This window comes from Streptopelia decaocto (assembly GCF_964273445.1).
Source record: "Streptopelia decaocto genome assembly, chromosome: 5".
In the NCBI taxonomy this organism is placed as follows: domain Eukaryota; kingdom Metazoa; phylum Chordata; class Aves; order Columbiformes; family Columbidae; genus Streptopelia; species Streptopelia decaocto.
In genome coordinates this window covers 50,413,805-50,440,737 of record NC_138659.1, presented here as the reverse complement: position 1 = coordinate 50,440,737, position 26,933 = coordinate 50,413,805, and the positions used below count along the sequence as shown (strand labels likewise).

At 41.7% G+C, this 26,933-nt stretch overlaps 1 protein-coding gene and 1 long non-coding RNA gene across 3 annotated transcripts; one reads left to right on the top strand and one right to left on the bottom strand.

The window, feature by feature from the left end:
• The first annotated feature begins 131 nt into the window (after positions 1–131).
• LOC309439578 lies at positions 132–20,325 on the top strand. The gene is made up of 4 exons (XR_014184033.1): positions 132–268; positions 14,352–14,475; positions 16,397–16,517; positions 17,722–20,325. It is a non-coding gene; the product is annotated as an uncharacterized lncRNA (long non-coding RNA).
• Positions 7,868–24,623, bottom strand: MYOZ1 (myozenin 1). 2 transcript variants are annotated; one of them, XM_082052301.1, is made up of 6 exons: positions 24,436–24,623; positions 22,150–22,251; positions 20,338–20,516; positions 11,767–12,001; positions 9,266–9,425; positions 7,868–8,434 (listed from the first exon to the last, which is right to left on the bottom strand). In XM_082052301.1, exons 2-6 carry the CDS (start codon positions 22,223–22,225, stop codon positions 8,203–8,205), a joined length of 882 nt encoding a protein of 293 aa, XP_081908427.1. In that variant the 5' UTR covers positions 22,226–22,251; positions 24,436–24,623; the 3' UTR covers positions 7,868–8,202. The 2 variants fall into 2 exon arrangements, with proteins under 2 accessions (XP_081908427.1, XP_081908428.1); XM_082052302.1 differs by lacking the exon at positions 22,150–22,251.
• Between the last annotated feature and the right edge of the window lie 2,310 nt (positions 24,624–26,933).

Below are 26,933 nucleotides of genomic sequence, written 5' to 3'. Positions count from 1 at the left end.
GTCCCCGCCCTCATTCCCCGCTGCTATAGCTACGGGAGCCGCAGCACCCGCCTCTCGCGAGAGGCGCCATCTTCCCGCGAGAGCCGCGGGCCGCGCCGCGGGCGCCTCCTCTCGCGAGAGGTCGGAAGGAGTTGAGACCTGTCCCGGGGTTCCCCTGCTCCGGTTCTTTCGCCCCCTCAGCCCCGGGCAGCGCCCCCCGGCTCGGCTCGGGGCGGGGGGCAGGCAGCCTAACCTGGTGTCCCGTCCCAGAAGGAGCGAGAGGTCTCCGGTGAGTTTAGCTAACTGCAAAGTGTGGGCTGTTGGAGCTGGGAGCTGTGACTGCAACCAAAGCTCCGACGCGTTCACGTCCAGCCAAAGTTCACTTGCAGTTCATCTGAGGGCTGGGTTTCCTCACAGGTTAGAGCCACAATGTCGTATGTTCAACGCCATCTGTTCAAGTACTTCAGGCTGAATTAGACCATCTCAGGGTCTGGGAAAATTTGAATGAGATCTTTTACAAATTTGTGTTCTGATTTGCTGAACACTAGATGATGTTTGAAATTAATAAGCTCAAGTTCCCTGAATTGCATCAGCTGTACATTGTAGGATGTGACTTTCCTGTCAATGGTGCAGAGTGCTGGTAATAATATTAACTCTGGCATAGCAGCATTTTGGTGATATCCAAGAAACACATTTCAAGCCCACTGAAAGGAATGGAGCCTTTCCTGTGAATTCAGAATAACGCACATAGAGTCTGAAGATCACTGGGGGGGTTGCCATTTCCACGAGCGGTTGGTATCTCGGTGCTAGCACACTGGATTAACGATGTAATTAATTACTGAAACATGAAGACTTGAGGGCTAATACACTTTCTTTTTTGCCCTGTATTTCAGTGTTCCTGACATGTAAGAGATATGTCTTTTGTAACAATCCTTAGAGGAATGCCAACAGCTCTGTATGTTGTGGAGGAAGTTCTTTTTATAGTCCTTGAGCTGCATTTTTACATATAAGAAGTGAGTTGATGCAAAATATTATGTATCTAAAAGATGTATTTCTATATGCTGTAATTACCAGCTTCTGATAATAAGGTATACCATCATTGGCATACCAGATGCATAGAGTGTGCCTGGAGGACTGGGACTACCTTTTGTTCTGCCCAGAACAAACACTTAAAGCATACTGTTTGTATACATGGCATTTTTGACACTACTAAAATGATACAAAAAAAAAAAAATGTGCATTTGGAAGAATGCTTGTTTACTTGTTGTGACTTCCCATCCTATTTCAGTCTTTTGCTTTGGGAATCAAGCCAATCATCCTGGGAGAGAGAGCAAATGAGGAAGGCCTCCAGCTTCTCTTAGGGACCAAAGATAATTAAGAGAAACATTTAGAGATGTAGATATAATGAAGCCCTGAATCCATGCTAGCTTCAGGCCCATTAAACTATGGCTTTTTTTATTATAGAATATGGAAGTAATTACTCATCTGAGTCAGGCACTCTGGAGTTTGACTAAAGCACTTTTCAGTGTAATTGAATTTGTATAGCCTTTGTGAGCAGGAGTGGTCCTGTGTGATAAGGCCCATAGGTTGTCCTTAGGCGGGCCAGCAGAAAGTTTCTAATTTGTTTATTCCTCCTTCCAGGGGCCGCTTTGTTTTCCCTGTAGTGAATGATGTATATTGAGATCGTTGCTTAAGGCAGGAATTTCCCCCAGTAAGAAGGGGAAGTCTGCAGAGTCCTTATTTACCCTTCTGTGGAGAGGGATGCTTTGGAGCACAAATAAAGCATTGCTTAGTGGGTAACCTTCTTCACTGCTGTTCATGCCCTCCTTGTATGGGATTTTCTCCCCAGCTGCAAATGCAGGGACTTGAAATAAAACAGTGATGCCACCCTTGGGTCACATCTGAGCCTGGGAAGAGTTGAGACCTTTGTCAGCCTTTCATAGTATGGTTGTATCTTCCTTGTCCAAATTTCCCCAAAATAAGTGTTCCCAGTAATCCTTGTTAGAAGAACAAAGAAGAATAGCTATTTTGGTTTGACACTATAAGAAGAACTTCATACATTAATTTCGCCTTCTTTATGCATTTGTTTGTTCACTGTGGATTATTGAAAGGCAAGGTTCATTATAACTCTGGCTAGAGCTATACCTATAACTTCTTCCTATTTTTTAAACGGTGGTGGTCCCTGTCTGCAAATTTATTTGTGCGATTTCTCCCTGACAGTACATCAGATGGAATTATCTTTACATGAAAAAATACTTCTACAATTAAAACTCTTTGCATAAAACATTTTGTGGTTTTTGTTGTTAATCAAAAGGTTTAAAAAAAAAAAAAAGAGCTTGCAGGTTTTCTTCAAAAAAGTTGGAAAACATGCATTAACAGTTTTGATATAAATAATGTTTCTAAAAAGATTAACTGAAAATTAAAGGAAGAGTTTATATTGCAAATTTGTTTATTAAGCTGACTGGAGTTTAGGTTGTTTAAAAGCATTACTTCAGAGTGGTTTATGCAGTTCTCTTCCCCTTACTGCTTGTGTTAATTAACACATTATATATCTGAGCAAGCACTTGCGCTCGTTAAAGCACCATGTAAGCTGTACTGCAAGCAAAAGATGATCATCAGAGAGAAGATGACACTGTGTGTTAAATACATAGAGAGCAAGAGGTACAGCATAAAGGCACTGCTAATTAATTACATTAGTTGAAGAGACTTTTACTAGTACATATATGATGCCATGAAAATAATTAATAGTGTCTCAAATCCCTCATACTCAGCAGTTCACAGAAGTTGTACGGTTCCACAAAATTTGTGCAATCTTGCTTCTGCAAGTGTCTGCAAATTCTACTTGATTATCTGTGATCCTGGTCAGGCACATCTCCAAGAAGACAGAATAGGCAACTTGTTTAAACTAGTTTGTAACCTGCAATTTAAGGATTTGGGCATAGATGAGATTGCATATCAATGTATGAATGTGCTGTGAGGCAGCAGGCTGGCTTGCAAACTTCTCTAATAATCATTCATGAGAAATTAGCATATGTGCTGCTGGTGGGCACCTGTGGACCACGTAAGTTGCCAGAGAAGTGCTACCAGCAACTTGTTGTGCCAAGGGGCCGTCCTTTGGAAGTGGGGTGTTTGCCAGATGATTGCACCTGTGGCAGTCCTCTGTGGAAGAGAACATATACTTGCAGACAAGCTAAGCATGTAAAAAAGTCAGTGCAGTGAATGTTCAAGCCACACATCAGTGCTTCCCATGGGGGGATGGCCACACGCTGACCTCTTTGCTCCGTAACACAACCGTCATGTTCAGGCTCTTGGCTGTCTGGTGCATGCCATCTTGTATAAGAGAGGCAAGTACATTTTATATATTCACAGTATGATTAAAAAAAAAAAAAAAAAAAAAGTCAAGACAAAGCGCACATTCTCCTAACGGCCTGAAACTGTTCCAAATTATGTTTCAGAGAGTTGCTAAGCCTACTGACAAAGCCATCTCCTCTAAGTGCTTTGTCAATAACAACATCAAATGTAATTCCCAGATGTTAGTTTTACGAATTATATCATCATCATCACTAATGGCAAGCTGCTCACATGAGAGAGACAATTATGAGATGCAAACGTTTTGATTAGGGAATACATTGCAGTCAAAGGGAAGATTTCTGTGCAACACAGAGAAGCATACTACCTGCTGAGTATTTATGCTATCAGCTGTAACTTCAAGCAAGATTTTAAAACATGAGTCCATATTTATGGATAGTATTGTTGAGATTTTGTTAAACAGCTTTCTTTCACATTAACACACAGGCACTATTTTTTATGCACTTTTAGTATGGTTCGGATTCTTTATCATACAAGTCAACTTACATGAGAGAAACATTTCAAAGCTTGGAAACTGTAAAATAATATTCCTAAAAATAACACTGTAATTGACTAAAAAGATAACTTCTTTTTTCTGAATGAAAAATCTGAATGTCACAAAATTCTATCCAATCTTTTTCATGGACCAGCCCCTCTTTGTTAAATAAATTTTTGGCTGCTGTTCCATGGAGTATAAGCTTAATATCCAGTACATCCTCAGTGAGGGAATGGTAGCCTGCCTTTACAAAAGGATGGGCTCAATAATTTGTTAGTTCTTCTTTATCTCTAACTACGATGATCCTGCTTAAAAGCAGATGACTGAGGTTCCATTCTGTAGCTCCTAGTATGTGGGGGAAATCCTCTGTAATTAAATCTTATAAAATCCTCTTATTCCCAATATAAATAATTCTCTGACACAGGCAGTTCCCCTGAGTCTACATTATAGCCCAAGGAAAACAAAGAGCAGGAGCAGTTACTTACTTCTTCTTAAATATTTGATAGTTTTGGACAAACTTCTGCCCTGATTATAGTAGCTGCAAGCCTCATTGAAATTAATTATTTTTGAGACAGAATTTGGATTACTGATTTTTCTCACTTCTAACATTACTTTGAATAATTACTAAACCAGCATGTATCTTAAGCTATGTGAACAGCAAGATAATGGTTGTCTGAATTTTTCTACAACATGTAGTGTTGAATTTCTCATTTTGTACTGGAAACAAAGGCACATAAATCCTGCTTGACAGGATGTGAGATTGAAAGTGTACTGGCAAAAGTAGAGCTATATGCCTCATTAAGCAAATTTACGAAAACTGAAGTATCCTCTTAGCTTACACATGTATTATAGCAATATTATTAATAATTTGCAATAGTACAATACTAATTCCAAGAACATTGCAACTTTTTATCCTGATTTAGGGGTTTGGGTTAGTGGAGCACACAGACAAAACCTCTTGTCCAACAGTAAACCAGAGGGAGCTTTAGGTGTATACTCAGGGCTCTGACCTGCTTGCTCGGTGCTGCTGCCTGCCTTGTGTGCAGGAAATTGGAAACTGCACCACCAGAGAGCACTCTGCTATTTTTGCACAGTATTTCTTGGGTTTCCCTGGGTGTTTAAGGACCTGTTTTCTTTAGTGGTTTGTTTTGGTTTTTACCACGCTCCAGTAGAACTCAAATGATAGTTGTGATTATACTAGGATTCCCAAATATTTTGGTATCATTGCCCTGCGTGCACCATCAGTTGCCCTGACCAGCTTCACCTGGGACCCTCACCCCAGTTATGGCTCAGAAACCCCATTTAAGCTCAGTCCTGAGCCTGGCGTCCTTGTCTGAGCTATACTGCAGGGATGCCGGCCTGTGCTCTTTTCTTCTGGGTGGACCTGAACCCTGTGCTGTAGCTAGCCCATCTCCTAGATGGACTTCATCCCCACAGTGTAGCTTGTGTCCAGCCCTATCTCCTTTTGCCCCTGACCAGAGACCCTGGATGGCCCCCATGCCTGATTTGTCCCATCGCCATGTCTGGGATGATTGATGGACCCTGTCAGCAGCATTCAGCTCTGCTGCCACACTCAGATGTGGTGGGCTTGTGTGCCCGTCAAGGAGGACACGGCCTGTGCTGGGCTTGCCTGGAGCTCTCGGAGCAGCCAGCCCTTTCAGCACCTTGGCATGTCCCGCTGGCCCATGATCTGGAACACCTGCTACTGAAAACAGACTGTGACATCCAGGTGCCAAACTGTCTTGTTTCTGGTGCTCCTGAAAAGCATCATGCATTTCACTTAAAAAAAAAAAAAAGTATGTGTTGCAAGAGTCTAAAATACCTTTGAGAAAAGGGGAAGCAATAAATGACATATTTGGTGGGAAAATATTTTATTGTCACCTATTTTTTTCTGAAATTTCCTCTATATTTCTGAACTTCTAACATTCTCTTTGTAGCCTGGATTCTTATATTACAGTTAGAATACTTTTCAAACTGGAAAATAAATCCCTCCCCCTTAAATGCAACACAATGGAAAAAACTAGATTGATTAAAAATGTTGGAAAACCTACAGCAACCTTAACTCTAGACAGAGATCCAATACAGAATAAACTAACAGTTTAGTAGAGTGTGAGAGTGTCACATTTAAATGTCTTTCACCAGTGAAATTTGCATGTATTTATGTAGACATCAAAAAAGGAAATCAATGTGGGAAATGTCTTTTCAATTAATTCCTGGATCTATTTTATCCAAATAAGCAAAACAAGAGTTTTTTTCTGAGGTTTTTTTTTTAAACTCAAACTTTAAATACTTTGTAGGAGCATGCCAAAAAGACAACCTTTTCATTTTTGTTGAAATGTTCTTTAGAAGATCAAATTACCACCTTCATGTTTTTAAGTTTAGTCACAAACTGAGTTATGGATACTTCTTAGTCATTTAATAGGACACAAAATAAATGTTCTTTAACCATTTCAGCAGAAAGGTTAGCAAAATACTCATTCATTACTTCTGCAGCTTGTTAGTATTAGCACAATTTTTAAGAGATCTTAGGGTAGCCCTGGCAGTAGCCTTGTAGAGGGGTGTAATAAAGCCAACCTCCTAACTATCCAAACAGAATAAAAATCAAATATATGGCTGCAGGGATTACTAGACAAGGAGGAAAAACTCCTAAATAAAATCACTTAAATGAAAGCTGTCCTTGCAATTAAGCTATTTAGCCCTGTTTATAAGACAAAATGGTGATATAAAGGAGGCACTAGAACAGAGAATTCAAAACCAGCCTCTGTGCAGGCTGAGCTTGGGTATGGTAGTGAAATGGTAGTCTTGTATGTTATGTGTCAGAGTACAAATATTAATGAAACAGAAGGTATTTAATGTAGAAAAAGAAAGTTCTTTATTTGTTTTCCACAGTGCCCACCTTTCTTCCTATATGTGTGGCATTGATAAAACTGTTACAAAAAATGGAATAAACTTTAGTGCTGTGTATTTGAATAAATAATATACTATGAGGTGCGGCGATGAGGGGTGACGCATACCAGGACTCAGACTTTCACGCAGAGGCAGAGATCTTACTCAGGAAGGAGCGCAGAGCCTGGCCAAGGAGAGAGCTGACCTAGGCTGAGACCCTCTCTTTATTAGCCAGTGACAATTTATAGGATTTACAGATACAGGCCTGGACTAAGATGTTACATAAGATGTTTTTCCAGTAATTGTTATTAAAAACACACCACACTCATGTTATGTTTGTTTCAGTTACGTTCCCACTCATTCACAGACCAGTCCCAAGGACATTCACACATCCCATACGCTTGGGGGCGGTTATCCGGCCCGAGATACCATTCTCACGAGTCTGGGCTATAACTTTTTACAATTATGAGAAACATACTTCAAAATAATCTGTCCAAGGCCCTTTATATATTATTATGTTAGTATTATGTCTTTGACCATCCAGATGGTCATGTTAGTATTGATCTTCCTTTATCATCCAGGTGGCTGGAACTGCACATCTTGCTTTTCCATATTTTACTTTCCAGCAGTGATGGGTGTGAAATTATTTCTGTTGTAATGAAAGCTTTTTCTTTGTTGCTGTGTAATTAAGGGCAAGTCATCTCACTTGGATGTGCCTCTGTTCCTTCCCGACCTGTTGCCTTCTTAGTCTCTCTGTGTGGAAAAAAAAAAAAAAACAAACCAAAACACCAACAACCCAAACCAAACCACAAAACCTACTTAAGCTATCACCTGTTTTATATTCTGGAGAACTGAGGAGTCTTAGGTGACAATGAAATACCTTAATATGTCTGTTACACTGACAGGCTGATTTGCTATTTTATCTCTGATGATGTTATGATTACCTGTATCGTTTCCTCTCAAAGTCATCATTCTTCGCCATCAGTTTTGCAGTATTTATCTAAGCCACCTTGATGTATATCTGTCTTATGACCATCCCTATCAGCCCCTGGTCTTTCTTCCCACGCTAACAGTCTAGTCGTGAGACGATTGAAACTTTCGTTATTGCTGATCCACTAATTGATTCAGCAGCATTTTTAAAAGAGAAAACACAAAGGCTTTTTTTCCTCTTTATGTTTTATTACTCATTAATATATGACAAAACAGACTTACTATGGAGCAGACAGGCAGCATTTAGCATTGCTAAACAGAAAAACACTTCCTAGTTTTGCCCTTTTATGCCCTGGTGAATAAAATTCTCCTTTCCTTCAAACTGTTTCTGATATGGATTAACACCACGGTGAAGATAAGTTTAGAACCTGCAAGGAACTTAACTGGGCTAAGAGCAAAAGAAAGGAAGGGCTGACAGAACTAGAGTTGCACTTTTCAGCTCTTTACTGTCAACTTGCAAGTAGAAAGGGCTGAGAAAAAAGAAAGGCCTTGGCAGTGGGGAGTTACAGCTCTTCTGTTTCACCACTCCTTGGCACATTGATCTCAGTATGGTACTCAGAGGAGTCTCCTGAAGGCATCCAAGGTATTGGGGTTCTGTTGAAGGAGGGTCTGTTGCTGAAATTTTGATTATATATCATGAGAGATTCCGGAAGCAAAGGGCAAATATCAAACTGAGGCACTTTGAAGGTCATCCGTTTGGCTGCTTTCTCATAACCCCCGTAAGGCATGGCAGTCCTGGCACAGGGGAATACATGGAGTTAGCAAACAGGTAAACAACAGAATTTAGAAAACAAATAAACTTATCAAGATTGTAATTTTACCACTGTTGCAGTTGACTGGCCAACAAATCCTTCCCAATAATATATACATATCCATTGCCTATGTACTAAAAAAGATTTAAAAACAAGCCTACCCCCCGGCTCCTATGCACTTCCTTCACCACTGTTGCATCAATCTCCATCAAAACATACACCTTGCACACCTATTGGTACCCCAGACATGTAGGATGCAGAGCCTGTGTTATTGCAGAAATGAGTGGGATTTGGGTTTGTCCTGGGTACCAATATCCTGAGGCTATGGAAGTGGGTGGCAAAATTATATAGAGAGATTAACATAAAATTGTTGCTGCCCTAGAAATAATTGTAAAAATTTCAGTTCGTATTAGAAGCAACAGAATATTCTGATTCTTATCTGAAGTATTGTGAATTACATGGCTTCTGATTATAAGTATTTTTCCTGAACTCTTGAACTTTAAGTGGCTGCAGTAATAAACAGTGGCAAACTAAATCTCCTTGGTCAAATGAGGCAAGAAAGAAAGGGAAAAAGGATTAAAGTCCTCTTATCCTGCAGCGTAGGTTTTCTGTCTATAAGCTGCATTAAAATCTCTAGCTTTTAATGTATCTTCTCTTTGTAGGCCTCCAAACATTTCATCCACAAGAGGCTGTGCAAAGCATAATGACATGCAACTGAAATTTATTTACATTGCATAAGACAGGAGGGCTATGGCCAGGGTTATTGTCTTCTCTCATGCTGAATAAACTGAATTGCATATTCAAGAGGACTTACCGGTTAAAAGACTTGTAATGGGGGAAATCAGCTTTGGGACTATATGACAGTAAGTCAATGGTGAACTGACTTTTGTCCTCAGGGCTGATACCCATTGCTCGTTCCCAGGGGGAGATGTAAGTTTTAAATATAGTGACTTTTTTGCCTCCTGACTTCCCATCTGTAAACAGAGGAAAGTAAAACACTCTAGTTAGATGACACTTAGTCTGAATACATTGCCTTTCTGTATTCTGCTATTGAAGTTTAGACACCAGCTTTGTTTCCAGATTCTGTAACTGCTAGATCAAGTCTGAGATTTTATGGTTAGATTTCTCCTAAAAAAGAATGTCATACTCCACTTGCATTCTTATCCACAAAAGCAGGTGTACCACAGTCTAAAAGCTGCTTATTCAGGAATTTGCCTTAGAGCATATATTTGAGAACTAATTCTTCATTGTTCTCTTTGGTTGCTCAAATAGAAACCTCTTACCCCAAGAACCAATGTCCTTACCCCATCATTTCTCTCACTATCTCAGGGAAAGCTTTATACAAGGCAAAATGCTAATTCCTAATTTACTTCTCTCTTCCCTGTCTGATCATAGCAACATAACCTTTCCACATAAACCTTGTCATCCTCAGATGGAACAAACAAAGCCCGGACTGTAACTCCAAAGCTAGGTTCAAACTTCAAAGCTGGCTCTAACTGACTAAAAACCTTTAACCATCATATTTTAGGGTCTTAGCAACTCACAACCATCTTTACTAATGTCCTCCTCAGTAGTCTATTCTTGAATGTTGTCAAATTACCATCTCCCTTTTCTCAGTATTTTTATAAGTTAGCATTTTCTTTGTGATTACATAAATGGACATTTCTATTTCCCCCGTCCTGAGCCAGGATGTCAGAGACAAATCTGGCTCAAACACCCCAGGATGGCTAAAAGCAGTTTGAAAATATGATGGGGTATCTCTCTGGAAGTTAAGATCTCATCAAGAACAGAGCTGCATTTTGCTTTAAGTCAGATACTTGATGGCCAGAAATTTTAGGTTAGCTTCTGGCTGTTCCATTAAGCAAATGAGCAAATGAGCTTAGACAAGAGTTTTTTCAGTGTGTCTCTTTTTTTTTTTTTCTTCCAATTGTGTATGGTACCTCTTTGCTAGTAAGAGCATTGGTTGTGTATCAATATGTAGCACACTTTTAAGATTCTCATCCTTCACAAACCTTAAAACTCCTGAGCAATCACTTTGCTTAGGTTGATTAGGGCAGATGGGAATAATAGGTTAATGGAGTTAGACATTCTGGTGCTTTCATGGTGCTACAGCTTGTGTAGAAAACAGAAGTCCTTATGAAGTGGCAAAGAATGAACACTGTTATCTGAAACTTTCTTCATCACACCTTCTTTCTTTGTGTTGCTTATTTTCTTAAAACCATACCAAACCCTAGGCTTTCCTGGTTTCAGAGAATTGCAGACATGTACAAGAATCTCATTGTCCTCAAAAAACTAAAAACAACTACTCCCCTCTTTCTATGTGAAGGACTTAAACTAAGTAGTTTAGAAGTAAATTGATTGCTGGGGTTGAAAAATAAAAGCTGTTGGGATCCATCTCTGCAGTAAAAGCTGTGGGATGATGTTAATCCTCTTCCTCTGTGCACACAGAAATAGGATAACAATGGAGAAAAAATCTCCTATTGGAAGACAGAGAGTCTACACAGATTTCTTTTTCACAGGGATGCTCAGAAATCTAAAAGCTGATTTTGATATGAAATGCACATTCTTCCAGAATGAAAATGAAAAACCGTGGATTTTACAAGTCACTCATTTGGTCATTTATGACAGCAGTTCCTGGTTCCCGGGCAAATTTGCTTTTTGTTGTAAAATCCCATAGGGACTGCTAAAATGGCAATTTCACCTGCTGATTTGCATACAAAGGATTTGGTTCTGGAGGTTTCTGGCCAAACTAAACAGAGGATAAAATTGAGCAAGGACTAAATTCAACAAAAAGTACTTTTACTTGTAAAGATATTACTTCAGTAGACCAGTGGTGATTACCAGATATTGCTGTTCCCTTCTGAAGGTTATCCAAAAAGTCCTGTTAATTTAGGTGGAAACTTTAATTTGAAAGAAGGGCTAATATACTCGAGACTGATGTGTCAGGTCAGGCTATTGGGCTAAAGAGCTAAAACTAGTACCTCCAGTAGCAGCCAGTGTGCAAACCTTGAGGGAAAGGGGATGCCATACTGGCATGCTGCTGCATCAGCCTTAGGAGCTCAGTAGTTAAGTTTCCCATCATTTCTTTGGTCCAGCCAAGGCAGGCATTTCTGTTTCTTGTCTATGACTGAGCAACACAGAAGCATGCAAAGTAAACTATCATGCTAAAGGCTGTTCAACTTTTCTAGAATTTGCAGTGGAACTTAGTTTGGAGGAATTCCTGTTGTCTTCACATTAATTTACTTGTCCCTAAGAGTAAGGTGGGCATGATCTCTGATGGCTTTTGCTCTTTCTTGTTCTTGCAGAGATACTTGCCTTTATCAGTACCATCGCCTCCTTCTCCACCACTTCCAGCCGATTCCCCCGCATGCTCCCCTTCGCTGTCCCCAGGGCCTCCTTTACTCCCAGGCCTGGGAGGACCAGCGGGATGCTGCTGCTTAGTGGAGCCATGCTGCCCAGCTGTCACTCCTCCTACCATCCGCCCGTGGGCATAGCCATGAGCATCCTCCCCATAATGCCCTCCTGGTGGGATGAACTTCTGAAAGTGATCCTAGGGCAGGAGAAAAGAGAGTAGGAATGCCTGTTACAGAACATGGTCCATTCACATTCACAGGGTTGGGTCCCAGAACGTGAACTCCCAAGTCTCCATGTTCTGACCAGTTTTGTGTCTCAGTTACAAAACCAGTGACAAAACTTCAAGTTATTCTCTGTATTCAGTACAGGAGCAGTTGTAGAACAGCAGCAAGGGTGATGGAAGCACCATTTAATGGAAACCTCATCTCATTTGATCAGGGTGAGGAGAGGGGGATCTGTGTATTGTCCCCAGCAGTGATCAGTATGAAATACAGGTGCAAGGGAAAGGAAATAGGAAATACAGGTTTTGCCAGAGCAGGTAAAGGTCCAGACAGATGCATTGGCTGACCTGTGGGAAAGCAAGCTGGACACAAAAAAGGAAGTGTTTTCCTGTCAAGGTGAAGATTGAGCAGCTTGATTACACTGTGTGAAACAAGTTTTTCAGGGCATCGGAACAACGGGGTACTTGTGACAACGTAAAAGCCCGTATGTCTGTTTTCCATATATATGAAGGTCTGCATGGGGAGGGGTATTTGCACATTGAGAAAGGCTGAAGAAATAGCAACCCAGGAAAACATGAAAGACTACCTGGAGACCACAAGAGGAAAATAACAAAAAAATGAAGGGTTCTGTTTGTAGCAATATAAGCATTAACGAACCAAATCTAACCAGCAACGAGGCAAGAAAGCAAGCTGTAACCATCAGTAAAATCAAGTTGGCCTTATTGTCCAGGCCATCCACTCTACAGGCTAGAAGGCACAATCCCTGCAGTACATCGTGAGAAAGCAAATGGTACATGCAGGTTTTATAGACCTTGTGGTGCCAGCACAGGGTCCTGTCTTTGCACACAGCAATTTTAATAAATACTTGTGTGAAACAGAAACTGATATAATATGCTTGGAAAAACGTTTTATGTATTGGTCATGATATCAAAGCTTGACTCCTATCAGATATAAAAAGTATCTCTTGTGTATTACAGCCCACACAGCTCTGTAATACAAGTAACCTGGGTTATGTATCACAAATGGGCTTTCCTGTTAGATGAGGGGATTGCCTATAGATGCACAAAGATCCAACAAATACAGCTGAAGCTGAATGAATCTGTGGCTTCTCATGCTGCAATTCCGCTTCTGTAAATTCATCTCAGGCAGTTCAAGAGAGACAAGAGTGCCAACCTCAGAGCTGGCTCTCAAAGGGTTAAGGTTTCCTCAGGGCTCTTACACCTAGAACAGTTTAGCAAAAAGCAGCTTTCCAGGCTGTAAACAGGCTTCCAAGGCCAGCTGTTCGGTCAGCTAAAAATAGATGAGAAGTGAAAACCCCACAAGGCTCAAGGCAGAATTATCTAACCCTCTGCTCCCTGTGTCTCCAGCAACAGTGTCCAGGGTTTCACAGCAGGTCACCAGGCTGCAACCCAGGCAGGCAGCCAGCTGCATGCTGAAGTGACAGAGCTGGTGCCTCCAGGGCCTTGAGGGACTGCCTGTCCTCCTAGCTGTACGGAATTCCCTTTTTAGGAGCAGAGGAGATAATGTTCCTCTGAATGTCAGGAAGCACCGAGAAGCAAGAGGATTGTGAGCATTAAGCTGTACACAGGAGCTGGCAGGGCAATCTGTTCAATTATGCATGGGAGCTATGTAGCAGTAAAAAGGCAAACTAAAAAAAAGGGGGTTTTGAGGGCTAGGGATCCGAATGAGCTTATTCTCAAAATGTTAATGTACGTGACAGGTTAATGTTTCCACTGATTTGCTTAGTAATTTGAAAACATGATTTGTATCTGTTTTCCTTCAGGTTTCATCCATGCTGTGTGTGCTTCCTCAGAATTAAACGCTTATTTCTCTTTTCCTCTGGTTACTTACATGCACTCTCCTTAAAAAAAAAAAAAAAAAAAAGGTCACCAAACATCAGCATAACATGAGCTACAGTAAAAAGGGCTGGTTTGATTTTGTGCATAGCAGTATTTGATGTGACCAGGAAGGGGTATCATTGTCAGCTGATGTTATTTTAAATTGCAGTGGTACCACTGAGCAGGAGTGAAGTTTCTCTGAAACACAAGGTCTGCCTCAGGAATGTCACAGTTAAATCTTAGTTAGCTGCAAATGAAATTATTTTGATTGGTCTCAGGCTAGTTCATAATTCTTCATGGAGCTGCTGGGAAAACATCCTACATTCAGCAGACATCTCCATTCAGATGGGAAAGACCCCTTTTCCATGCAATAACCCAGTCTACTCATGTGCTAGAATAAAAATGTAATTTAGTTCTGGCCACCACAATAGATTGTCTTAGTTCAAATTAATAGCAGAATCTTTTTATTTTTTTTTTCCTATAACAGGAGGCAAAGACAAATTCATCTTTTTGAAATCTTGAACTTCAGTGGATTCAAACAAGCTCATTCCAAGAGAGCAGAGCTCAGGAACAGCAGCTTCAAGCAGGAGTCTTGAGGTAGTCAAAGCTGGGTGAGTGCAGCCTTGACTCTGGTACTTACAGCATGCCTCTGGTCAGGGTGTTCGGAATGAAATATTACTTACACTTGTGGGGAATGTATGTCTTGGGCCATTGCTAACAGGATGTGGAGCTTTTACATATAAGCATACTCACATCACAAAACTAGCCTCTCACTTGGGTGTGATTAACCCTGTTGGTGGAAGTCCCAGGAGAGAAGCCCAGGAATGTCAGTCCGGAAGGATGAGAACCTTCTCTTGGCTCTGGGGCAGATCACACAGAATCTCTGTAATAGGGTCTGCCTGTCTGTGCTTTACTGGAGTTAGTGGATGTTATCCATCCCTGGGCATCCCTAAATCCACTCTAACAAGAGAACAACTGTGGCAAGTTCATGTGATGTGTAGTCCCCTGGGTTGGCTAAACAAATGGGGCTCATGTTTTTGAAGACCTTAGTGCTAGCAAGAGCCTGATCCTGCAGGCTGAGTGCCTAGAATGGATGAATTCTGAATTCTCTAGGGCTACTGCATGTGTCTCATGAAAAATAGATAATGAAAGATGATCCAGCTAATGGAGCTGAGGTCTCAAAGTATCTCAAGGCCCTGACGTCACTGCAGGCCGTCCTCAGGAGGAGACACCGTGTGCTTCCCATCAGCTCCTTGCTGTGCCCTAAAGAGGATGATTGAGGCCACCAAATGTGTTTCTATTTCCACCTCACTGATAAAGAGCTTCCCAAAGGTTTGATGCCTATGTGGTTACTAACACTTCTGAAGTTACTGTGACTGCGTCCCGGCAGCTATTGAAATGCTCCTTAACGGTGGGATGGGAGATATAAAATTCAGACACTTGGGAGGTCTCGTAGACTGCCTGCTGTTTTTATTGAAGTGTGTGCCTTGGTCCTTAATTTTGAGTTGTATAGCCTTAAACCTATGATTCACTTATAAAAAAAGGATGAAAATAAAAGGTAACCTCAGCTGTTAAAGTATCTTAAGCTATTTTTTAAAAAATATGCTTCCCCAAGAGGCACAGTTCAGTGGGTTCAGCTCCTGCTTTCTATTTCCAGGTCTACTTCTGACTTGCTGTTTAATCTTAGGCAAACTATTTTTCGCTTCTGTGCCTGAATTTACCCACCTAAATAGCGGGAAATTTTATTCAATACTACCCAGAGTTATTTATATCTTCTTTGTATATTTTATACATTTTTTTGCCACATTTTTTTTGCGGATGAAAGAAACTGAGTTTCAGAATTTTGGTGGAAAATAAAAGGATCTTCCTCTCTGTCATTTTACTGTTTCTACACCAGTCACCTCTTGAGTAAGAAGGCATCAGACTTCATGTTCACTCTTACACAGCTTTGGGTATAGTTGGGACCTCTAGCTCTTCCGCACCAAGTCCAGCACAGCAAGGCTCATTTTGTTCGAAAAGTTACATCTCAGCTCGCTCACTCCACTTGGGCCATAACCCAAGACTCGTATCTCAGCTTGTGGTTATCCTGTTACGTTTGTTCAAGAGGTTTAATACTCCCTGCAGAACAGACTTCCTAGAAAGAATGCTCTCCCTAACACTTTTACTTTAACCCTACATCTGGAGATCTTGACTGGCATTCTTCTAAGTACATTAAGGGGCAAACAGAGCCATCAGTGCACGCTTGTGCATTAAACCAAGTAGCTGCATGGTAACATCTTTGTTCCTCTGTCCTTATGCTTTCCTTCACACACTGTATCATGTCTGGATATTTAGCATGGAAGATCTCTGAGGCATGTTAGTTGTGTACTTCTGTCTGTACCACTTTCAGTGTTGTAACATAGCCACTTCCACTTTCTTCATGCCACATCTGCTTAATCCTCTGGGTTCTTGTTCAGCAGTAAAAAGAATACAGGTAACTCTAGCATTACACAGAACAGTAATCCAATTCTTTAACCTTTTTTCACTTCCTAGGTTTTGTTTCGCATTTGATGACCTCCTGACCTGAGGTCCCTTGAAATCACTTGTCAGCACAGGTTCAGCTTGTTTTCACACAAGCATTGCCAAGATGTGGAAGCTGCATTTATTTTAACTGGTGGGTGAGTCAGAGAAAGTACTAAGGTGTAGTTTTTTGTTTCTGGGTCTGGGGTTTGTTGATGTACTACAGCTGATAATTGTCTACTCAGATATTGGTTATTCCACCTTCCTAATTGTTTTAACTTAAGATCCGGTAGGTAACGCAGAAAGAAGCGGGGGGAAAAAAGAGGCAAATCAAGTCTTTCTCCTGCATGTGACCCAAATCAGGCCACAGGTTTTGAGTAGCAGAAAGACTATTTGTAAGGATCCTCACTGGAAGAAAAACAGCATAACAGCAACACTCAGAAAGCATAACTATGGGTTTGTTTTCGGTTTCCACTTAGTAATAGCCGGAAGGTCTTACACAGAGGTTCCCAAAGCAGCAGTGGGCCCTGAGAGGAGTTAAATCAATAATGAGTGGGACTGGAAGGCTAAGAAACATAGTTTCACATTATCTTGATCTGTTTGAGGGCAAACAAATTTAGCATTATGAAGTGATGAAAAGGTCTGTGAACTGCTGATATTGCCAAGCAGTGAAGTGGGATTTAGGAGACCCAGAGACAAGACTGAGACCCTCTCTGTGATTTTGGGTGACTCGTTAATTTACCCCATGGTTCAGTTTCACCTTTAAAAAATAAATGTCATAATTTCCTTCATGCTGTAGTTGGTCAGATTCTACAGTAATAGAGCACATAGCAAGATACGATTTCATCGTGGTCTTTAGTCAGTAATAATTGCATCTTGCAGCTTCGCAGTGAGTTTGATAATATCCCCTGAGACATGGAGAGAACCACAATGCCTGCAACAGGGTGGCAAAGTCTAGAGTGAAAAGAAGAAATCCTTCTGATTTACTAGACAGAGCTCGGCAGAGCCCAGCTTCTCCAGCACAGGACCAAACAGAGGACGTCACGTGAACGCTCCCAGTTTGGCAGGATATCAGTGTGCTAAAAGTGTCAAACTCAGCCCTCGCTAAAAACATCCCCTTGTACTGTATATTTGCAAGGGAAGAGGGTCACAGTATTGAAAATAGTGATACAGTAGGGAGTGCCTTTCATCGTGCTCATGTTGGGAATGGTCGGCCCTTCTGACTGTGGGTTTAGTTACCATTTGCTTTTAACTGGATGGGTAGAGCCACAGCAGTGACCGACTGGTGGGTTCTCACTTCTGCATGGAACTGTCTGATGTTTATGCACACACAATATATGTGTTTTCTCCTCTACAAGTAAGGAGAGTGATCTGATTGTCCAGTGTGGTTTTTTGGGTGGAGGAGAAGGAGGAGGAGAGAAGCAGGAGGGTGGATCGATGACACGTGACTGCTATCTTCTCCCTTGAAGGAGGGTTTATGGCTACAGCACAGGCTATTCTGGGATCCCTTATATGGTTTGGATTTATTTTTAATAACCTTTCTCTATTTGTTTTTGTGTTACATTACCTTGCTGTTAAACTTTTTTTGGGGAACGAAATAATCTGTACTCCATCTCAGACCTTTCTTGCCCTGTTTTGCTAAGTGTGTTCTGAGAATATTCTAAGACAGTTAAGAAATCTATGATACAAAAGCAGAAAACACATAACCAGCTTTATATCCCTTTGAGGTCCCACAGCATTAAAGGCACAAGGACTTCTTTGGAATGGGGAACAAAGGGCATGAAAATTAACTGGGAGGGGAAAGTAACTGGAGGTAGCAGTAGGAATTCTTTATGCTGCAAGTATCTTCCTCCCACAGTTCCCTTTTTTTTAAGCCTTCTTTTCTGCATCTACCTTTGATCAGATCCAGGAGCAAGAAAGGAAAGGAATAGAAAACCAATCAAATATTTCAATCAAAAGGGCTTTTTGGTGAAAGTGATTTGTTGCTAATGTCATGCACCATCCTGATGGTCTGGGAGATAGAAGCGAGGCCCCAGATCTGTTGCCTTTACCTGCCCAAGAGCAACCAGCTCTCTGAGAGGATGGCTCAGCTGCTGCAATCGCACAGCTTTTCTTCCCAGCACTCTGCCTGCCAGCAAAAGTGCCAACTCCTGCTGGCTGTGGTGATGAGAACAGTTATCCACAGAGGCCGCGGGTGCAGCCTGGCAGAGTCCTTGCACAGAGCACACAGGGCAGCCAGCAAATGGGAACAATTATGTTTGTGATCCTGCTAAGCTGGACCTGAGCGAAGGCTGTAGGGCGGACAAGTCTTCCTGCACTGACCAGCGGAGATTTGTTACCTGAATGATGAATGTGGAGAAAAGATAGCCCTGAAGGTGAATCATGGAAGATTTTAAAGCAGAGTACTAGCTGCTGTTGGGAGACCACGCCATTGTTCTCACATAGCAAAGCCATAAAGAACATTCTAAGCTTTTTAGGGTCTTATCTAACTCTCAGATACCTTCCTCCACAGCACAGTATCTTACAGTCTTGCTCAAAATGCAGGGGAGCAGAAGTGTTCCTACAGAACAGAGGGAGAGATTCACTACAGAAAGGGTATAGAGTGAATGTCAGGCATGGATGAATAAACAAAGTGGGAAAAAGTGCTAACAAAAAGGAAGCGATTGTAATCAACCTTTTTAATGTCAGTCTTGGAGGAACACTGTGCATGTCCAGTTTGTGTCAGTTTGTCACAACTCATTCACTTTGTGTTTCTCTGATTGGACCCCTTAAGCGACACTCTCAAGTTTGTGAAAGTTTGGAGTTCAGCCTTTTTATTCTCTCACCTTATTATTTTCTCACTCCTCACTGCAGCAGATTCTGACATGTGAACCTGGCCCTCCTAAGTTTTAGGAGCTCTGAGATTGCTGAGTATTTATAAAAACAGCTTCAATTTCTCTGGGATTTTCATCTGGAGTCCAAAGCCCAACAAACCATTCATTCTGGCATCTTTTCTAGGAGGGAGCTCACTGAAGAGATGAACTACTAAAGTGCAAAGAGATGAGGAAACTGCCCAAAGTCTAACAGCATTGGAAATGCTTGCTATGTCTCTGGTTTGTCATCCCTCACCTGCTATCTGACCTACTGTTGTAATTTCAAGTACTATTTTTTTTCAGGCATCTTTCCACATCTTGCTTCCCAAACTGTCATTTTTAAGAAGTGAACTACAAAGATTTACTTATTGCTGCTTTTGAAAACATTAGAGGGCTAAAAAATAACATGTCGACTTTTACTATTTTGGTTGAATTTCTTTGGACTGGAAAATGGACACCATAAAGGGATAAAATGACACATAATACATTTTAAAGAACATCAGAAAAGGAGATGCTGCATCAAAATGCATATGAACCTGAAATATTTTCTGTTTGTTCTACTGAACTTCTGACAATCATGTGAAAGGAGACTTTCATTTGTAAAAGTTTAAGTATCTTCAAAAGACTTTACACCAGGAACTAGCTGTAGAGAGAAGCGCAAAGTTTAAATAACAGTACTAATTCATGGGAAAGGGGAAAAAAGAACGTCTGGATTTATACACCATATCTAATAGGAAAATACTTTAAAATAAAACACACATAGCTTCTAGCAAATAAACTAAAAACATTGCAGAAATGGAAGGGGTACAAAAACAGTCAGTCCTGCCCTGTGCTGCTCCGAACACCTGCCGAACATGAAGTCTTCCCTCATCACTCAGTGCTGAATTTTCTCACGCTTTTGCATGTGTGATACTAAATATTTACCAAAGGGATCTAATGCTGCTGCCAAAAGGAAATAAAACTTGTATGTTTATATAATTTTGGCTTTTTCCTGCACTTCTTTGCCAGTTGATTCCACCCTCTCCCTCCCAGCCTATGCACATACAGACAGGGGAAAGGTTGGGCATGCTCCATTCCTGTTTCCCCTGAGTCTATGGAGCAACTTTTTGATCTCCAACCTACCACAGAATTGTCGGTGAAGGCATCAGGGTTATTCTCATAAATGAACTTCTCCACCCTCAGCTGGCGTAACTTGAACATCTTGGATCCTTTGTTAGTGAGGAGAGAAAGCTCTTCCAGCATCACATCTCTGGGGATGCTGATCTTCTTCCCCAGGTTCAGCTTGGACTCTTGTGGCATGGCTACAAAACGTATGAAATGGGACGCTTTAGGAAGTGCTCTGTCCAAGTCTCTTGTCCATTGTTTCCCAGCATCAGTAGTGACTTCAAAGCAGCCAAATTCTCTTCTAAATTAAGTTTTTTGGAAATAACCTATGCACCAAATTTTTACATTGATGACCCTTCGGATTTAGATGCATGGGATTTACTATGGACTGTAATCAAGGCAAATCTGCTCAGAGAAGAGTTGCGTAAGTTGGATGCACGTGTCCCACAGCTGAAGCACCTCAGTCAGAGCAGCAGATTCCTTAGTACTGCTGCAAAATGCACCGCTGCCTTGTCCGGTTACCGCCCCACTCTCACCGCCCCTCCTCTGGAGTCAGATGAGTGTCCGTCAGCCCTTCGCACTGGGCTGAAACATAATAAATAAAGACACCTCTGGCGTGCTTTGGTTTAAACATTATCTTGAAAACCTGTCAAGATTCAATGTTATTATATATTTTTGTTTGTTTGTTTTCAGGAGAATTTTTAAATGGAAAAGTAGTTCTCTTCAAGTCTTAATACACTGGTTATTAAGAACACCTTTTCCATTTAATTTGGTACCACCAATTCTCCATCAAAGCGATAGATTCAAACATTTTCAGTGCAAAAATCTTGCAGAAATGCAGTTAAAGCTTTTCATGCAAAAACAAGAAACCTTTCCTAGGCTTTCCTTTTTTCTCTATTAAGCAAGTTTAGGACCACTTATCCACCTCTACATTTACAACAGAGAATGAATCTCCATCCTTAAAATAGTATAAAATGGGTATAAACCAATTTATTTTATTAGACATTATCTGAAGAAATTATTTTTTTTTTAGCAAACCAGTTTTATATAGCACTATTTCATGGCACACGAGGAAATGCCCTTTTACTGAAAAGTGGATTTTTACTTACTTGTTTACTCGAATAAAGGATTAGGAACAAATAGAAAAATATGTACATGTATCCTAACAAAGAAGTTTCTACAGCCCTTTTTGGGGACTGAAGAAAGGGACAGCACTGTATTATTACTTTTCAAAACCTCTAAAAATCTTCCCCATGCTGTCAAAAGTAGAGAGAAGATAAGGATATCACAGTTAATTAAAAGTCATCCTACCCAATACACAGGCATTCTGTAGAGAGAAAAACATCCCAGGTTATATTATTCCTGCAGTATTACTCCCTCTCAGAGACTTTGATTTTTTCAACTAATGAGTCCTGGAATCAAAGAAATTCTCTCACATGGAGGAAAAACAAATCAGAGGCAAAGGTTCTAAGAGAGAGAACAACACAGAATATAACAAGGCACTGCAATATTGATACCCATAAAAGATCATGTTCTCTTTCTGTTCACAGTGATGCACAGCCAAATTAATGCTGCAGGAGCATATGGGTTTACAAAGTGTAATCTAGGTCTATATTTGACATGAATGTGTGTGCAATGCATTTGTACAATAAATTAGAAAATGTGAAGTGGTTGAAGGCTGAGTTTTAGTAATATTTGTGACTCTGCCTCCTCGTGTGTTCACTGCATGTCTGCTCTGGGAGTTCAGTCACACAGAGTGTGAAATTTTAAAGGCTGAAATTCAGGTCGAAATCCAAACAATTCTCAGGTGTGCAGTTTTGCATATCTTACCTTCGTGTGTCAGCTTCCCAATGAGTTTAGTGGACTTTTTCCTTTTAACAGGAGCAGGAGTCCCTGCAAGGGGCATTCCCACAAAGAGTTCTCTGCTTTGCTCTAAACACACAAGGAAATGGAGAATGAAACACTGCAAAGGTATTTCTTGCCTCCCTTTTAGTTGCCATCAATAGTTAAGAGATACACAGCCTTCATTTCACACACAGGTTCTTTTCCATCCCTTTCACATGAAGGAGCTAGTAAATCGTATCATCCCATACAGAATATGATCAACAGGCAATTGTGGTGGTTGTCCTCTGGAGACTTAGCATTATGACTCAAAATATGGCAGCAGATCACAGCAGAAGCATTGCCAAGGTGCCATATAGCGCTGTTATCCAAAATAGGCATTTTAATTGCAACATGGCAGCCTCCCAGCACCCACGTGTGCCGCAGTGGTGCTCTGTTATTACCTTGTGCTGCAGTAACAGAATGTCAGTTTGAAAATCTGCTCTACCATTCCATATTATAATACCATGCAGTTATCATTAGATAGTTATATATATTTTTGTTTAAAGATTTTAGGTCTGTCCATGAGTTATTTGGGAGCATTTTGAATAATGTGCAAGTTTCGTTTGGATGATTAGGTAGTCCTATTAGAATTAGAATAGGTATTCAGAAAACCAGTAGACTGCAAGTTCTGGGGGAAAAAACAAATCAATCAATCAAACAAACAAACAAAACAAACAACAAATAAAAAAACCCAAATCCTAAGTAATTCTGTCTTTTATGACTCGTACTGTTTTGTTACAGAAGGGCTGGAGGAAGAATGCCCAGGCAAACTTGGTAAAGGAAAAGTTGTTCACCCAAGTTTTTTGAAGTCACTTGCACCTGTATCTTACGTATTGATTTTATCACAAAGCATTTTGCAGGGGGAGGAGGAGAAGAGGGAGATTTCTTCTGATACAGTGTTCCCCATCTCTGTCCTCAGATGGGATGAGAGATCTGTACTGCAAAGTCAGGGAAAAATAGGAGAAATCTCGGCAATTCCACTTCAGGCAGCTTCTCAGAGTCCTTCTTGGGGGTTATCACACATAATGTAAGTAGGCCAAACATCTTGCCTTTGCTTCAGCACTGCTCATGCCCAAACAAAAGCATATAGAAGGACAGATCCTCACTTGAATACGGTGCAATACAAATACAAATGAGCAAAGACTCATTGGCTTCAGCAATAGCAGACAATAACTAACCATCTCTGTCCTTGTGCTTCTTTGCAGTTTAGTTGCTTAGAATTTCAGAACTGAAGACATTGAACTGTGAGTTATATTTCAGAACTAGCAAGCAAGCAGCTGGCTCTAGGAGTTTGTACACTGCCCTTGTGATCAAGACATTTTAGTCTCTTATGTATATTGCAGTTTCATTCCACCATTGCTACTTTTGCAACATTATTTTCCTGTGGTGAGGTGATGATAACTGCTAAAAGCCCAGCTAGAGTAAACCAGCTCCAATCTCGTTGTCAGATACTCTCTTGGATTAGTTTTTCTTTCAGATTTCCAAGCTTTTCTTTTTACTGAGATGCTCTCCATGTAGTTCACATCATAAAAAAGCCTATCCTGGTGTATTCCCAGAGCAAGCGTGAGCAGGTGCAGCCATAAAGCACGCACTGCACATTCTCCTCGAGCGGCCAGACATCTGCTTGGCTATATAAAAGAAGCAGGCCCTGCTTGACAGGGAAGGGGCAATGCTGCCAGCAGCAGGGGGGGTAGGAGGTTATGGCTCAACTGATGGGTCGTAAGACTGGTAAAACAGAGGGAAATAATCTGTATGCCCCAAACGTGGGCTCCCTGGGTCAAGGCAGAACAGGCTGGCTCTGGTGGAGAGCCATGCTCCTCTAGCACACTCATTCCCAAGGAGCAGCGAGGGCAAGTCTGTCTCATTCTGCTGTCCTCCTTTACTAACTGGGGAGTGGAAAACCTGCTGCATGCAATGCGTCCAGTGAAAGAAAAAGGGCAGCGGTCTTTCAGTACGGACAGGGTCCAGAGCTACACTGGGACTGCTGCCCTTTCAGCCACCCTGCTGCAGGGAGGTTGCTGGAGCCCCAGTCCCATCCTCCCCATTATCCCGGACATAAATCTAGGGCCACAATTATCCTTTTCTCCCCTGAACTCTATCAATTGCTGCAATTCCTCTCTTCATCTGCATCAGTCTTTGCAGCAGTCATTTCTTTGGTTTTGCCGCAAACCAAACCAGTCTTTACCCCCTCCAGCGCCTGCTCCAAACTATTTTGCTGCCCAGTCAACTCACCTCAGGCTTGCAGCACCAGGATCAGACCAGCTCACACTCCTGCCCCAGAGCTCGGCTGTGGGCTCCTTCCTCCCAGCCCGTCTCTGGGCGCTGCTGGGGAGGCTTGTCCAGCAGCCCCACTCACCCAGGGTGCCTGGGCGCAGACAAGCTCTGCCCAGCACAAAGTGCTGATGCGAAGTGCTGTGAATTTGACTCCTGAAGGCTGCTCACACAGGCATCCTGCAGTTATTAATAGCCAACAGCCCAGAGGACAGAGTCTCAGATAGCACTACCACCAGCCCCAAGGAGAGGGAAAAGGAAAAGGTTGCTCCTCAGGCCTCCTGCAGTCACTGCCTCAGTTCCCAGGTAGAGCAGGCACTCCACAGGTGCCTCACTTCAAATCAACATGACATTCCCCTTCCTCCTCCTATCCTGCTTGTCAGTAATGCCTCAAAAGCTCTCTTGGGTCTTGCTCTGTTTTATACCCTCCTTCTGTCCCCTCCTCACTCCATCATTCAACCCAGTGTCCTCTAGGCTCTCATACATACTTCCTAAAATGCCAGGCATTTAAATAATACACAGAAAGCACAGAAGAAAAATAATTGTATGCATGAAGCAAGAAGTAGTAGGAAAACCAGAAAGTCTAGAAAGCTCTTTACAGAGTTCTAGGAAGTAGCTGTGTAGTACGTATGGGAAAGCCAGCAGAATCAAATAGCAAGGAAACTGATTTCCTGTTTCATGACAGAAACAGGGTTGATTGCCTGCATTTGGTGTGGCTTTGTACATGCAAATGACTCCCCTTCTTTAGTTCCTGTTCATTATGACGCAAGTCTCCCTGTTTTTTCCCTCATACCCAGTTGAGTCCTGGTTCTAGGATGAAGGGAACATATCTAATTTTACTGGATTGGTCAAGATGCACATACCTTTCAGCTTCTATGTAAAGCATAATTCCTACAGAAAACTGTCTTCCTAGTTCACATTGGATCAAAATAAAGTTGTCCACTGAATAAAGCTAGAGTCTACTGGGGGGAAAAATCCCCAAAATACAGCTGTAATTGTAGTAGAAAATCACCTGCACAGAGAATTTCAAGCAAAGTTGGTATAAGAGAACAACAGGAGGGAGTCACTTTGCCTTTTCCTAGATTTTGCACTTGGTTTTGCCTGCACCAAATATGTCTAAAACTTCCCAGTGTGATAAGTGGGTTGAAAGCACAAAGCATTAACCCCCCAGTACTGTTTGGAAGATGCTGTATTAGAGTGCTGTAACATACCTATGGGCAATAATCAGCTGTTATACGCTGCTTGGAGTCAGGGCACGTATGGCAACCTCCTGGCCTAAAGTTTCCCATTTTCCTCTCACTTGCATCCATATAACCACTATCCATACCTCATGTTGTGATTTAGTACAGCTCTTATTCTCCCTCATTTGTATCTACTGCAACACCATGTTGTAAGCTTTCCACTATCAAAAGAGTGCTCCGTCCTTCACTAAGCCCAGAAGATACACCCCCTGTGAGGGCCAAATGGCCTAAATCCTGCCCCCACACTCCCATGCTGGTGATCTGGAAGTAAGTCCCCGGAGCTGTGCTGGTGTAAAACAGGTGTAGGGGATTGCACAACCAAACTGTAAACACCCACTGCCTGCTCCGAGCACCATCACTGAGCTTCACGCCTGCTGAAGGAATTTACATCTGCACAAAGCTGGAGGGTGTCAAATACTACTGTGACAACTGACCATCGCTCCACACTTCACACCCACTCTGCACAAGTGCAGGTGGCCACCGAGGAGCAGGTCTCTCAGTGCTAGCCAAGCCCTGTTCACTGCAGGTTGTACAGAGATAAGTATTTTTTCACCACATTTATTTATCTTGGATTGGTTTAGCACCATTTGCCCAGAGTGCCCAGTGCCTGCTGTGAAATCCAGTTGTGCTCTTTGAGATGCTGCTCTCCTGTTCAAGTTCCATGTGTTCTAAACCCTATTTATCAAGGGAGCTATTGCCTGTCACAAGGTGGTGGCAGGTAGGGCAAGACATAGTGAGAGGAGAAAAAATTTGCTGCTATATTGGTTAAGCTGAGCAGCCCTTTGCCTCTCCTTTCCCAAAGGCATGAGGTACAGTTACCTCTTAATTTCAAAAAGTTTCTAGCTCCATTTTGATAATTATCTAAGAAATTAACTTGATTTATATTATGGGGTAAGAAGCTGAGAAATGCAGCTACCACTATATGGCACCTTCTTGCAGTCACTAGGGTGATGCTAAACTTTGCCTTCTCTCTACGTGCTTCCAGCAGCTGTTTTCAGACCAATTTATAGCTGCTGTATTATTTATCCAGTCATCTCCTGTGCCTTCCTGAGCACAAATTACACCTTAGGGGAACTGTTTGTGCCAGATGGATGTCATATGGAAACCTGCTGGATTTGGAGTCATGGTATAGCTCCAAAAAAGGATGTAGCAGGGAAGTATGTGATTGCTCTTCCGTGTAAGGAGCATAACCTGCTGCTCCTCTGCTTCCTCGCAGAG